General features: G+C 54.8%; 2 protein-coding genes across 2 annotated transcripts in view; one reads left to right on the top strand and one right to left on the bottom strand.

The window, feature by feature from the left end:
* The window catches only part of LOC137456464 (zinc finger protein 850-like), a 262,080-nt gene extending 249,752 nt beyond the window's left edge, over positions 1-12,328 (top strand). The window contains exon 4 of the mRNA XM_068167929.1: positions 11,827-12,328. Coding sequence (XP_068024030.1) covers positions 11,827-12,196 — 370 coding nt within the window. The 3' untranslated portion in view covers positions 12,197-12,328. The remainder of the gene's footprint in view (positions 1-11,826) is intronic.
* On the bottom strand, positions 5,449-6,384 carry LOC137456466 (olfactory receptor 14A16-like). Its single transcript, XM_068167931.1, has one exon. It carries the CDS (start codon positions 6,382-6,384, stop codon positions 5,449-5,451), a length of 936 nt encoding a protein of 311 aa, XP_068024032.1.
* Positions 12,329-13,772: the final 1,444 nt, after the last annotated feature.

Raw genomic sequence — 13,772 nt, 5'->3', positions numbered from 1 at the left:
GCAGCCACAGCCAAGCCCTGTCCCTGCTGCTGTCCCCTCAGGCCCTCAGGTGGCAGGGAGGTGACAACCCAGCTCCAAGGCTCTTCCTGCAGGGGCCACCAGGTGCTTAGGGTCAGGGAGTCACACAAGTCCCTTGCCCAACACATGCCTTCTTTATTAGAATAAACCTTTATTAGAATAAACCAAACCAGGCTGGAAGAGACCTTCAAGATCATCGTGTCCAACCCATCAACCAATCCAACCCACCCAAACAGCTAACCCATGGCACCAAGCACCCCATCAAGTCTCCTCCTGAACACCTTCAATGACGGCGACTCCACCACCTCCCCGGGCAACCCATTCCACAGCGCAATCACTCTTTCTGTATAGAACTTCTTCCTAACATCCAACCTGAACCTCCCCTGGTGCAGCCTGAGACTGTGTCCTCTTGTTCTGCTACTGGGTGCCTGGGAAAAGAGACCATCATCCACCTGTCTACAACCTCCCTTCAGGTAGTTGTAGAGAGTGATAAGGTCACCCCTGAGTCTCCTCTTCTCCAGGCTGAGCAACCCCAGCTCCCTCAGCCTCTCCTCATAGGGCTTGTGTTCCAAACCCCTCACCAACTTTGTTGCTCTTCTCTGGACTCATTCCAGCAAGTCAACATCCTTCCTAAACTGAGGGGCCCAGAACTGGACACAGTACTCGAGGTGTGGCCTAACCAGTGCAGTATACAGGGGCTGGGGACTCTGGCAGCTGGGAGGCCAAAATCACAGAGCCCAGCCAGGAGTCAGGGGCTGCCCTCTCAGCTGCTGCAGCAAGAAGTGACCTCCCAGTCCCTTTGCTGCCCTCTTCCTGCTGCTACCCTACCAGCTGCTGAGCCATCAGTGACCTCCCAGCCCCTGCCCAGCCTTGTGCCTGCTGCTGTGCAGGAGATCCTGAGGCACAGCTGAGCTGCTCATGGCATTGCCACCCATCTGCTTGTGGTGTCCATGAGCTGCTCAGCCACAGGTCACCTCCTTCTCCTCTTCCAAGGCCATGAGGTTGCTCTGGGAGCTTCCAGCCCCTCCTCAGTGCCAGGAGCAAGCAGAGTCACTCCAGGGTAGGAGGGGATATAAAAGAGGGATCAGAGAACAGGAAGGAGGTTTGGGGATGAAGTGCTCAGGGGAAGGCTGAGGACTCAGAGATAATCTTTGAGGGCTGGGGCTCAGGCCAGGGCTGAGGAGAAGCTTTGGTGTCCTGATGAGCCCAGGCTGAAGTGGGAGGGATTAGATCACAGAATCACAGAATATGTGTGGTTGGAAGGGACATCCAGAGATCCTCCAGTCCAACCCCACTGCCAGAGCAGGATCACCCAGGGCAGGTCACACAGGAACACATCCAGGCAGGTTTGAAAACCTCCAGAGAAGGAGACTCCACAACCTCTCTGGCAGCCTGATCCAGGGCTCCAGCACCCTCACAGCACAGGAGTCTCTTCATGCTGAGGTGGAACCTCCTGTGTTCCATCTTGCATCCATTGCTCCTTGTCCTATCACTGGGCACTGCTGCCAAGAGCCTGGCACCCTCCTATGACACCCCCCTCTGATACTGATAGGCACTGATCAGATCCCCTCTCAGGCTTCTCCTCTCCACACTAAACAGCCCCAGGGCTCTCAGTCTTTCACAGAATCACAGAAACATTCAGGTTGGAGAAGTCTCTCAGGAGCACCAAGTCTAACCATTAACCCTACTCTACAAGGGTCACCCCTAAACCACATCCCCAAGCACCACATCCAAACCACCTTGAAACACCTCCAGGCTTGGTGACTCCACCACCTCCCTAGGCAACACATTCCATTCCCTGACCCCTCCTGATGGGAAAATTTTCTTCCTACTGTTCTCAGTCCTAGCTTGAGGCCATTCCCTCTTGTTCTGTCACTAATGACCTGTGAGAAGAGACCAGCAGCAGCCTCTCCACAACCTCCTTTCAGGTAGTTGTAGAGAGCCATGAGGTCTCCCCTCAGCCTCCTCTTCTCCAAACTAACCATCCCCAGCTCCTTCAGTTGCTCTTCATCAGATTTATTCTCCAGGCCCTTCCCCAGCTCCTTGCCCTCCTCTGCCCTGGCTCCAGCACCTCCACATCTCTCTTGGATGGAGGTGCCCAAAACTGGACACAACACTCAAGGTGTGGCCTCCCCAGAGCTGAGTCCCAGGGGACAGTCACCTCCCTGCTCCTGCCAGACACAGCATTGCTGATCCCAGCCAGGATGCCTTTGGCTTTCTTAGCCACCTGGGCACACTGCTGGATTCTATTCAGCTGCTTGTCTATGAGTACCACCAGGTTCCTTTCTGCCAGACAGCTCTCCAGACACACTACCTCTGTGGTATTGCTTGGGGTTGTTGTGACCCAAGTGCAGGACCTGGCACTTGGCCTTCTTGAAGCTCCTCCTGGGAACGTTGGCCATGGATCCAATCTATCCAAGTCCCTCTGCAGAGCCTCCCTACCCTCATGCAGATCAACTCTGCCACCTAACTTGGTGTCATCTGCTGACTCACTGCTGACACACTCTGTGTCTTCATCAAAGTCACAGTATCACAGTATCACAGTATCACTTAGGTTGGAAAGGACCTCGAGGATCATCGAGTCCAACCTGACACCGCAGACCCCATGACTAGACCATGGCACCAAGTGCCACGTCCAATCTCCCCTTGAACGCCTCCAGGGTCGATGACTCAACCACCTCCCTGGGCAACCCATTCCAATGCCGAATGACTCGCTCGGTGAAGAACTTCCTCCTCACCTCGAGTCTGAACCTCCCCTGGCGCAGCTTGAGACTGTGTCCCCTTGTCATCAATAAAGATGTTAAACAGAAGTGGTCCCAGCACTGAGCCCTGAAGAACACCACTTGTGACCTGCCACCAGCTGGACTGAACTCCACTGAGCACCACTCTTCGGGTCCTTTCACCCAGGCAGGGCTGTATCCAGCAGAGCATTGCTCATCCAAGCCAGGAGCAGCCACTTTGCCCAGGAGAATTCTGTGGGGAGCAGTGCCAAAGGCTTTTGGAAAGTCTAGTGAGAAAATACTCACAGCCTTGCCCTCATCCAACAGTCACTCCTCCTGTCAGAGAAGTAGATCAGGTGGGTCAGGGAAGACCTGCCCTTCATTAACCCATGCTGACTGGGCCTGATCCCCTGCTTGTCCTCTCCAGGACATGTAATGGTGCTGGAGATGCTCTTCTCCATGCCCTGCCCTGCTACCCAGCTCACACTGCCAGCTCTATAGGTTCCTGGATCCTCCTTTCTTCCTTTCTTGGAGCTGAGTGTCACATTTGTTCCTCTCCAATACCCTGGGACCTCCCCAGTGAGTCAGGACTCCAGGTCGATAATGGATAGTGTCTTGGCAACAGAGCCTCATAGCCTCTGTTGGACTCTCTCCAGCAGATCTCTGTCTCTCTTGACCTGGGGAGCCCCAAACTGCAGGAATCCTGTTTGGGCAGGAAGGGCCCAGTCTGTACTGGGACAGAATTTCAGAGTGTACTGGGACAATGGCCACTGCTACTGGGAGAGGGCATGGGATCAGCTTTTACTGGGAGGTGTCTAAGACTTTACTAGGAGGCACCAGGGGCTCCTATTAGTACTGGGAGGGAGCCCAGTCTGTACTGGGAGGGCTCAGAGAGGTTCAGTTTGTAGCTGGAGGGGGCCCCAGTCTGAACTGGGAGGGCATCAGGGGATCATTTGCAGGGATGGCTCCTGGCCTGTGCTGGGATGGAATCAGGGTTTCAGGAGATACACTTTGTACTGGAATGAGACTCAGACTGTGATGGGAGATGGCAATGGGATCCCATTGGTACCAGGATCAGGCCACAGCTGCCCTGGGATCAGGATATCCACTTTGTGCTGTGCTGGGTGCAGCTGGGGCTGGGAAGGGGTCCAAGGGATGCACTTTGTAGTGGCACAGGAAACTGTATGGGAGATGGCAAAGTGATGCAGTTTGTCCTGGGATAAGAGCACATCTGAGCTGGGAGGGGTTGAGGAGATGCAGTTTGTACTGAGATGTGACCAGGTCTGTACTGGGAAGGGTTAAATGGTTCCAAATCGTACCAGCACCCCTGGGTGCTCTGGGGGGGTGTGGGCACACAGCAGTGCCACTCACACCCACCCTGGTGCCACAGTACTGCACTGAGCAGGGTGACATCACCACGCTGGTCATCCCCTCCATGGCACTGCCTGATGGTGGCTTCTACCTCTACCCCTGCCCTGTCCCCCACCCTGTGACACTGGTGGCTGTCCCCAACCCCAGGTCTTGGGCTCCTGGCTGTATGTGCCCCATGTCATGGCAGCTGACTCTGGCATGTACATGTGCAGGGCCAGCCTGGGCACTGGTGCCCCTGAGGCCTGAGTCATTGTCACCATGGTGCCTGTCTCCAGATCATCCTACAGTGAGAGCAGGCTCAGTGGCACTGCTGGGGACATCCAGATTATAATATGTGGAGAACAGACTGTAGTGGAATGGGCCTAGGGAATGCAGCTTGTACTGAAATGGGGCCAGGCTGTACTGGGAGGGGATAAGGGGATCCACTTTTTATTGAGACAAGGCCTAAAGTGCACCTGGAGGGATGAAAGGGATCCGGTTTGGACAGGGCCAGGGCCCAGGCTGTATTTGGAGGGCATGAGGGTGTGCAGATTGTAAGGGGATGGATGCAGATGGTACTGGGAGGGGAGCCATAGGATACATTCTGTGCTGGGATGGGACCCAGGATGCAGTGCTAGAGGACAGTATGATCCAGTTTGGACTGGGATGAGGCCACATCTATACTGGGAGCAGTTAAAGAAACTATGTATCGATTGAGTCTATACTGGATGGGGGTGAGGGTATCCAGTATGGACTCTGAGTAGGTGCAGTCTGTAATGGGAGGGGGTTGGGGTATGAAGGCAGGAGGAGACCTCCTGTTCTGATGGAAGTCCTGCTCTGGAGCACAGCTTCTCTCAGAAGCAGCCCTAGCATGTCCCTGCCTGCAGTCCCAACACTGCCACACAGCAGCACAGTGCCCAAGCTGCCAGAGCACTCAGGCCTTGCCCCAGCACAGAGACTCAACTGGAGAGGGTGGAAGGGAAGAAAGACAAGCTGAGGGCAGCCCAAGCTCTGGGGCTGCCTGGCACTGCTGCTGCACTGGGACTCTGCCCCTCCACCTCTGCATGCAGGCATTGGCCTGCAGCTCCACAAAAGAACTGAGGAATGAGCTCAGAGAAACAACTCCCTGAAGGGTCCTTTATTGTGTTGAACGCACGGGAAGCACAGCTCCTCATGTCTGCAGCCTCTGGGTCACACCAGAAAGGACAACACTGAACCAGAAATGGTTTGAAGAAAGACATTTGTGTGGGAACAACATTCTCACAAGGGGAACAGCACCAGCAGCAGCCAGAACTCCAGCAGAGAGGCTGGGCCTGCACTGAGTGACATCAGAACTGCTCTGCAGGAGAAGACAAAGAGTTTATTGTTTCTGAAACCATCCAGTGATCAGTTGGCTCAGGGCAGCCTTGAGCTCCTGGTTCCTCAGGCTGTAGATGAGAGGGTTCACTGCTGGAGGCACCACTGAGTACAGAACTGAGACCACCAGATCCAGGGATGGGGAGGAGATGGAGGAGGGCTTCAGGTATGCAAATGAGGCAGTAGTGATAAACAGGGAGACCACAGCCAGGTGAGGGAGGCAGGTGGCAAAGGCTTTGTGACGTCCCTGCTGAGAGGGCATCCTCAGCACTGCCCTGAAGATCTGCACATAGGACACCACAATGAACGCAAAACAACCAAATGATAAACAAACACTGGCCACAAGAAGCCAAAGTTCCCTGAGGTAGGATGTGGAGCAGGAGAGCTTGAGGATCTGGGGGATTTCACAAAAGAACAGGTCCACAGCATTGCCCTGGCAGAGGGGCAGGGAAAATGTATTGGCTGTGTGCAGCAGAGCATGGAAGAACCCACAGCCCCAGGCAGCTGCTGCCATGTGGAGACAAACTCTGCTGCCCAGGAGGGTCTCATAGTGCAGGGGTCTGCAAATGGCAATGAAGCGATCATAGGACATGGTGGTGAGGAGAAAATACTCTGCTGAAATCAATAATAGAAAGAAATACGCTTGTGCAGCACATCCTGAGTAGGAAATGTCCCTGGTGTCCCAAAGGGAATTGGTCATGGATTTTGGCACAGTGGTAGAGATGGCACCCAGGTCAAGGAGGGCGAGGTTGAGGAGGAAGAAGTACATGGGGGTGTGGAGGTGGTGGTCCCAGGCTATGGTGGTGATGATGAGGCCATTGCCCAGCAGGGCAGCCAGGTAGATGGCCAGGAAGAGGCAGAAGTGCAGGAGCTGCAGCTGCCTTGTGCCTGAGAATGGCAGAAGTAGGAGGAAGTGGGTGATGGAGCTGCTGTTGGGCATCTGCTGCCTCTGAAGACCTGTCCAAGGAGGGAAAGGCAGTGACAAGTTAGGGCACACTTCTCTCAGACTCATTGTAACTCCTGTCCCTGAGCTGCAGGAGGAATGGATCAGCTCCTTCCCACCACACCCAACCTATGGGAAAGTGACCAACAGCCCAATGCCAGGGAATGAGAGTCCCATGGAGAGATGGAGAACCAGGGACCAGCTCTGCAGTGCTGTAGAGACAGTAAAGGGAAGACAGAAAGGCAGAGGGGCTGGGGGTGAAGCCTTCTCCTTCCCCAGCTCTGATGTCTGCAGCTCACAGGATGGGACTGAACAGCTTTTGTCCTCCTTCTCTGTGCACACTCCAGGAGCCTTCAGATGAATGTCAGCTGCCAAGGTTGTGACTCCTGACCTGGAGCCCATAGCTTTGAGGGCAATGCCTCTGCTGGGTAGAAGAGGAGAGCAAAAGGTTGCATTGGGAAATGTGTCTGCAGCGCAGAGAATGGCACAGAGGTGCCTGATCCCCCTTGCCAGGGCATCTCTGACAGCAGATCCCTTTCCCCCTGCTGCCCAAGTCTCTGCTGCTGCCAGCTGTCCCTGCCAGGAGCTGCTTCTCTGTGCCCAGCTCACCTCCCTGTCCTGCTGACAGAGCTCATTCCACTTGCCGTGTGCTGAGCTCTGCCTTGCAGAAGCCTCCCAGCAGCAGGACACTGCCCCGGGGCAGCTCTGGGTGTGCAGAGCTCAGGAGCAGCTCAGACAAGGGCTAATGAGACCTCAGAGTCTTATGAACAGCAGTGAAATAAACTCTAGTCTCACACTGCCCACCCAGCACACCAAGGGGATCAACATTCCAGCAAAATGCTGCCTTGATGCTCTTGTGCAAAGCCTCCTCAGAAATGCCCAGGGGGAGCTAGAACTGTGAGCAGCTCTGACCAACACAGCTCCATCCCCACAGCAGAAGGACCCTGCCCTGCCCTGCCTTGCCCTGCTATGCCAGGGCTGTCTCCTGGCACTCACAGCTTCTCCCCACAGCACTGTGTGGAGCTCCCTGGGCAGGCTGAGAGCTGAGCCTGGCAGGCAGCAGAGTCCCTGCCCCAGCACACAGCCCCTGGGCTGCAGGGACCCTGCTCTGAAGGACAGCCCTCACCACCCCTGCCTGCACCCCAGGGCTCCACAGCTCTTCAGAAAAGCCTGAAAAGAGCCTCTGCACAGGAAGATTTCCTTCCAGCCCCCACCAGCTGTGCCTGTGCCAGCTTTAGGAGATGCCTCCAGGAGCTGCACCTGCACTGCCCTGCTCCCACAGACTCACCGTGTCAGTGCCTGCAGTGACTTCTCTCAGCTCTCAGTCACCCTCCTGGACACCTCCAAGCTCTCTCTGCCTTCCTCTTGTTGAGATCCACTGGCAGTGCCCTCAGCCCTGCTGTGCAGAGCAGAGGAACTGCTCCTGGGCACAGCTGACACTTTTCATTGCTGCCTACTTTCCAGCAGCTCCCTCCAGCCACGGAGCTCAGCCCAGCTGAGCAGCAGAGGACCAACCCAAGGGCATTTTAATGACCCTCTGGTGGCTTTGGTGCCATGTAAACACCAGAGACTGAGAGGGAGATGATGAAACCTCTCCAGGAGTTGAAGTCACTTTCAAACTCTGAAGTTTCTTCTCTTGTTGATGGGTCCCAGTGAGGACACTGCTGGGAAAGTGTCTCCAGGCTGTGGTTGGAGCAGAGAAGTGGAGGCAGTGCTGAGAGGTCAGGACAAGCAGAGGAAGATGTCTCTGATGCTGAGCAAACCTGGAGGTGTTTCATTAATGCAAAGGGTCAAGCCCTGAGCCCTGGTTCCTGAACAGGCAGATCCTGTCCCTGGGGTTCTTCATGGAGCAGTGAGATGTAGAGAGGAGCAATGTCAAGGGCAGGACTATGGCACAACCCCTTCCAGGCTCCTGAGGATGGACAAGGAGGCAATAAGGCCCCAGGGCTGCAAGGAGGAGTTGTCTCCTCAGAGGCATCAATGGCACAGACCACAGCCAGAACCAAAGGCAGGAAGAGCTTGGCTCTGCCAGGAGCCTTTCAGCTCTCCCACAGCCCTCTGTCATCTGCCCCTCAGGCTGTCCTCTGCTGCTGCATCAGCTGAGCCTCTTTCCCTGCAGGCTGTAGTCACCCAGCCAGCTGCCCCACCTTGCTGACACCTTCCTTTGCTGCTCTCTCTCCATCCTCCCTGGGTGTTCCTTGAAACTCCAAGCCTTGGAGTGCTCCAGGCTGCTGCTGGGGGATGTCTTGCAGTGACATTTCTTTCTCCTCATCTCCAGTCTGGACCTCCCCAGCTGCACTTTGTGGCTTTCTTTCTCTCTCTTGCACTTTGTCACTGTGCAGAAAAGCTTCTCCATGTCTCAAACCACTCCCCAAGCACTCTCAGGCTACTCTGCTCCTGTCCTCACTCTTCACACCATTGAGCTCATGGCCTTCAGCCTCTCTCTACTGGTCATATGCCTGAGGCCCCCCAAGCACATCTTGGGAGATCTCTGGGCACTCTCCAAGGTCTTTGAAGATGGAAATGTGGTGGTCATAGGACAACAAAGAGACCAAGTGCCCGATGTGCCTTCAAGAGGACTGGACCCCTACTGCAAGAAGGGGGCCGCTTTAACGACCAATTTGATCAGCGGATTCCACTTTATTGAGCATCAGACACATCTTATATACAGTTTGCTATAATTATGCCCACTTGGCAACATACTATTGGTTGCTCTCTAAAAGGTTACATCATTGTTTTCACAACTCTGTGGAATTCTTCCATCCGGCCTAATTGCTCTCTTTCCCAGATCTCGCCTCCTCCTTATCTTGCTTGCCTCCCATCTCAGGGGCAGCTGGACTTCAGCATACCAAGCAATCAGCACTTTCTCACATCTCCTCTCCGCCAGTATATTATCAACAGAGAATTCTTCAAGGCCTGAATTGCACAGGTGTTCCTGGGACCCATGTCCCCTCTTGTCCGACAACATGTGTGCAGGGAATGGCAGAATCTGGCAGCATTTCAGGAGGTGAAAGGAGTGAATTGTGCTGCAGCTCTGCCTGTGTCAGCTGGGAGATGAACAGCAGCCCATGGGCACTGTGCCCTCCCATCCAACCTCATTTTCTCTTGGAGATGTGGAGTGGCAGCTCCAGGAGAACTGCAAAGAGCAAGGTGAGAGAAATGGTCAGGGAGAGAAGGAAGCAAAACTCTTTCCAGTGAGTCTCTTTGGGCTGCAGGTGTGTGAAGGGTGCTGGAGGTGTGAGGTTTGGGCAGGAGCCAGAGATTCCTGCAGCATCCCAGTGAGGGCTGAAGAGGTTTAGCAAGAAGCTGCCCAAGTCCCTTCCCCCTTTGCTGCATCTGCAGAGATCATGAAGCTCCCTTTTCAGTATTCCTAAGGTTGGAAGGGACCTCAAAGATCATCAAGTCCAACCTGTTACCACAGACCTCACGACTAGAGTAGGGAGGACACTACTGCCCACTGCAGGCTTGAACTCACGACCTTCCCATTAAGAGTCTTATGTGCTACCAACTGAGCCACCGTACCAGTGTGTGTGTCCTGAGGGCTGCTGTGATCTTCAGTTGGGGAGTGGCCAGCAGAGAGGTGTGTGCAGGGCAGAGCTGAGCACAGAGTGTGTGGGGTGGGGGCAGAGCCAGGGAGGAGAGCTGGGTCCAGAGCAAGATCTGCTGTCAAAGGCAGTTGCAGGCAGCAGAGGCCTGGGCAGGCAGTGGGAGGAAGCTTTAGGCAAGGCCTGGGAGAAGCTGTGTGGAGGTAGCTGTGTTGTGGTGCTGGCCTGCAGCTGTGTGCTGGGGACTGTGTGCTGGGCAAGGAGCTGAGTCTGCACTTGTTGGGGCCTCCCATCTTGATCAGCCCTGGCTGTGTGCTGTGCCTGTGCTGCTGGGCTTGGGAGCTGCCCCCAGCAAGGCTGAGCTGTGCTGCCTGGTCCTGGGCAGTGCTGAGCCATCCCTTGCAGGTCAGTGCTCTCTGAGACCTTTGCTTCTCTGTGGCAGGAGTTGTGTCCCTCTCTCAACATCATCCCTGCCCCTGTGTGCTGTGGAAAAGCAGAGTTTGCAGATCTGTCCCTTGGAGCAGCCCTGCAGATAAGAAACCCAGAGTGGGGCAACAGCAGGACCCCAGTTCCCAGCATCCCAGAGTCCCAGGGCACCTCCCAGCCTCTTCCGCCTCCTCCTGCCCACTACATTTCACCACTCCAGGGGCTGAGGCACATCAGGTGTTGGAATTTGGAAACTCCCCAGGCTTGTGGGGGTCAGTTGTGTGCAGGAGATGATGTTTGGGGTTGGGATTTGGAGGGTGGTGGGAGAAGGTTGGAGGTGGTTTGGTCTTTGTGGGTCAGTGCTGCTCTCTCCATTGCCTGAGCCAGGAGAGATCAAAGGACAGGGCCTGGGCCAGGAACCATGCTGCCAATGCCACCAGGCTTGAGGAGAGCAGGACAAGACCACTTGTAAGCCCCAGGGTACTTCAGGGCACTGATCTCAGGAACCTGGGTTCTCAGCACAGGTATTAGAGGTCTGTGCCCACACTGTGGCAGAAACTGAAGGTTTGAGGTCCCCTCTGCTTTCTCTCTTCCAGCTGGGTGTTGGGAGTCAGGGACTGTCATGATCCAGGTAAGATCTGAGGGTTTGAGGTCCTGGGCTCAGGTGCTTCCATCTTCCCTATTGCAGAGCTGTGACTCCTCCCTCCCACAGTATGGCCTCACAGAAGGATCCAGACAAGAGTTGGGAGGAGAAGCAGCACCCAGAGATCAAGTTGGAGAAGCCAATATGCAGTCCCAAGGGAGAGGAGGATGAGGAGGAAAAAGAGGACAAGATGGAGGATGATGCTGAGAATGACAACTATGAAGAGGAGGATAATGATGATGATGAAGGTGACCAGAATGAGGGGGAGGAATGTGTGGAGGAGGATGAAGCCAGAGCAGGTCCCTCAGTATCACCCAAAGAGCTGAATCAGTGCCTTGAGTGTGGGCAGAGCTTCCCAGGTAGTTCAGAGCTAGTGCAGCACCACTGCCCACAGCCTGGCACCCGGCCCTTCGTTTGTGGTGACTGTGGCAAGAGGTTCCGCTGCAACTCTCAGCTCATCCAGCACCGCCGCACCCACACCGGAGAGAAACCGTTCACCTGTGCTGACTGCAAACAGAGCTTCACCCAGCGCTCTACTCTCGCCCGGCACCGCCACACCCACACTGAAGAGAGGCCCTTCTCTTGTGACAGCTGTAGCAAGCGGTTCAGGCAGATCTCTACTCTTAGGCAACACCACCTCACCCACAGCAGTGAGAAGGCCTTCAGCTGCAGGGACTGCGGCAAGAGCTTTCAACACAGCTCCACTCTCACCATCCATCGCCGCATCCACACTGGAGAGCACCTGTTCCCCTGTGCTGAGAGCGGCAAGAGCTTCACCACGAGTACTGCATTCATCCAGCACCAACTCATCCACAATGGTGAGAGGCCGTACAGCTGTGCCGACTGCGGCAAGAGCTTCACCCGGAAGGGCCATCTCACAGAGCACCGTCGTGTGCACACTGGCGAGAAATCTTTCAGCTGTGCTGAGTGCGGGAGGAGCTTCAGCCACAGGAGCTATCTCATTGTTCACCGCCGCACCCACACTGGAGAGAAGCCTTTCACCTGTGCTGACTGTGGGAGGAGCTTCAGCCAGAGGCAAGCGCTCAGTCGCCACCGCCGCACCCACACCAGTGAGAAGCCTTTCACTTGTGCTGATTGCGGTAAGCGTTTCACCCAGAAGGGCTATCTCAACAAGCACCGCTACATCCACACCAGAGAGCAGCCTGCACTGGAGGGGAGGCATAAATCCACCTAGAATCTGTTGGGTAATCGTGACCCCTCTGAGAAGGCCTTCCCAGCACCAAAAGCATCTATTTTTCCTTTGCAGTTCTCAGGGACTGGGGACACCAGCAGCAACAAACACCTCCTGCCCATCTGAACACCAATTATTGCTAATGAGAACAATTACAGTGCTGAGTTGGCACACCTGGAGCGCCCAGTGGAGCTGGGCAGGGCTTTGCCAGGGTCTGTCTGGTTCTTCCCCAATGCTTTGTGTCTCCCTGGGGTAAGAAATCCTCTGTCCATTGACCAATTGTCTCAATAAAACCCAAAAGTTACCCAAATCCTGTCTGTTTCCTTTTATTTCAGTTATCTCTGCCTCAATGCCTGAATTTTGGGGGCATTTGCTCCCAAGGGATGGGGTGGAGCTGTGTTCCCCATCGAGGGAAGGCAAAATGAGGTTCTCAGAGGAGTCTTGAGGGGCATCTCAGAGGCATTCTGCAGGGGCTTTCAGGTGATCTTAGGTGTTTGGGATTTGGATGGTCCTAGGACTGACTTTTGGGATCTTTGGAGGGTGTAGGGGGAAGCTGATGGAGATCTTTGGAAGAACTCAGAAAGCTTCTGTTGGCTTTCCACTCTGGGGCTGGAACAGGTTGAAGAGCTGAGAAGAGGTTAAGCTGCCTGTTCCCCCCCAAAAACAGAAGTGAGGGAAAAATAACAGACACAGGAACCAAAAAACCCTCTGGGTTGAGATAAGGACTTGAGATAAGACCAAAAGAGTTGAATCCAAAAGAGATCCCATAATGCACACTGACCTGAGGCTGTTTGCAGAAACAACCACAGCAGTGAGCAGCAGCAGCCAGGAGTTAAACCCCTGCAGCCCTCCCCCTCAGCAAAGAGCCAGCACCTGAGAGCCAGAACCCAACAGCAGCAACCAGAACAGGAAGCCTCTCATGTTGCCATCTGAACTTCAGACCCTGTAGTACTTTGCTCCAGCCAGCACTGTCCCTGTGAAGGTGGCATGAGGCAGGATGGTGTGGAGTAATGGCAGCAAATTTTCAACTTAACCTTTGATATTCCCAAGCCCTCATTCTGTGCCACCTGCACCATGCCCAGCAGCAATAAGCAGCACACCTCAGGCACTGTCCATGCTCACTCCACAGGAGGTTGCTTTGCAGTACCCAGAGGGCTGCTCACTGCAGGTGCTCTGCAGCTCCACTCTGTTCCAGCACAGTCTGGATCAGTCCATGCCCAGTCCAAATGCTGCAAATGCTGGGGCTGTGTTTCCACCTCTGGGGCAGACTGAGTCCAGTGACTCCTTCCATGCCTCCAAGTGAAAGCAAACTGTGGCTTGCATCCCAATACTCAGCTTCCAACACATCCAGGTGTGGGGATCCCCCTGTCACACCAGAAACACAGATGGGTTCCACCCCTCGTGGTTTGATGGTGTCAGAGCACTCTGGGCACCTGTATCTACTAAAGCTTTATCCTCTCATGGGTTCAACTTGCCAGGCCATTGGTTCTATGTGGTCCAACAAACCAATTGGTCTCTCCCTTCCATCTGGTTGGAGGCAGAGCCCCTCTAATTCTGCCTTGGGTCCCTTGCATCTTGT

The sequence above is a fragment of the Melanerpes formicivorus genome, unplaced genomic scaffold, assembly GCF_026170545.1.
Source record: "Melanerpes formicivorus ecotype bairdi unplaced genomic scaffold, bMelFor1.0.p_v2 SCAF_126, whole genome shotgun sequence".
In the NCBI taxonomy this organism is placed as follows: Eukaryota; Metazoa; Chordata; class Aves; order Piciformes; family Picidae; genus Melanerpes; species Melanerpes formicivorus.
This window is presented reverse-complemented; position numbering and strand designations above follow the sequence as displayed.

Coding starts and splice junctions, on each gene's coding strand:
- LOC137456466 (XM_068167931.1), bottom strand. CDS start 6,384: ATGCCCAACAGCAGCTCCATCACCCACTTCCTCCTACTTCTGCCATTC.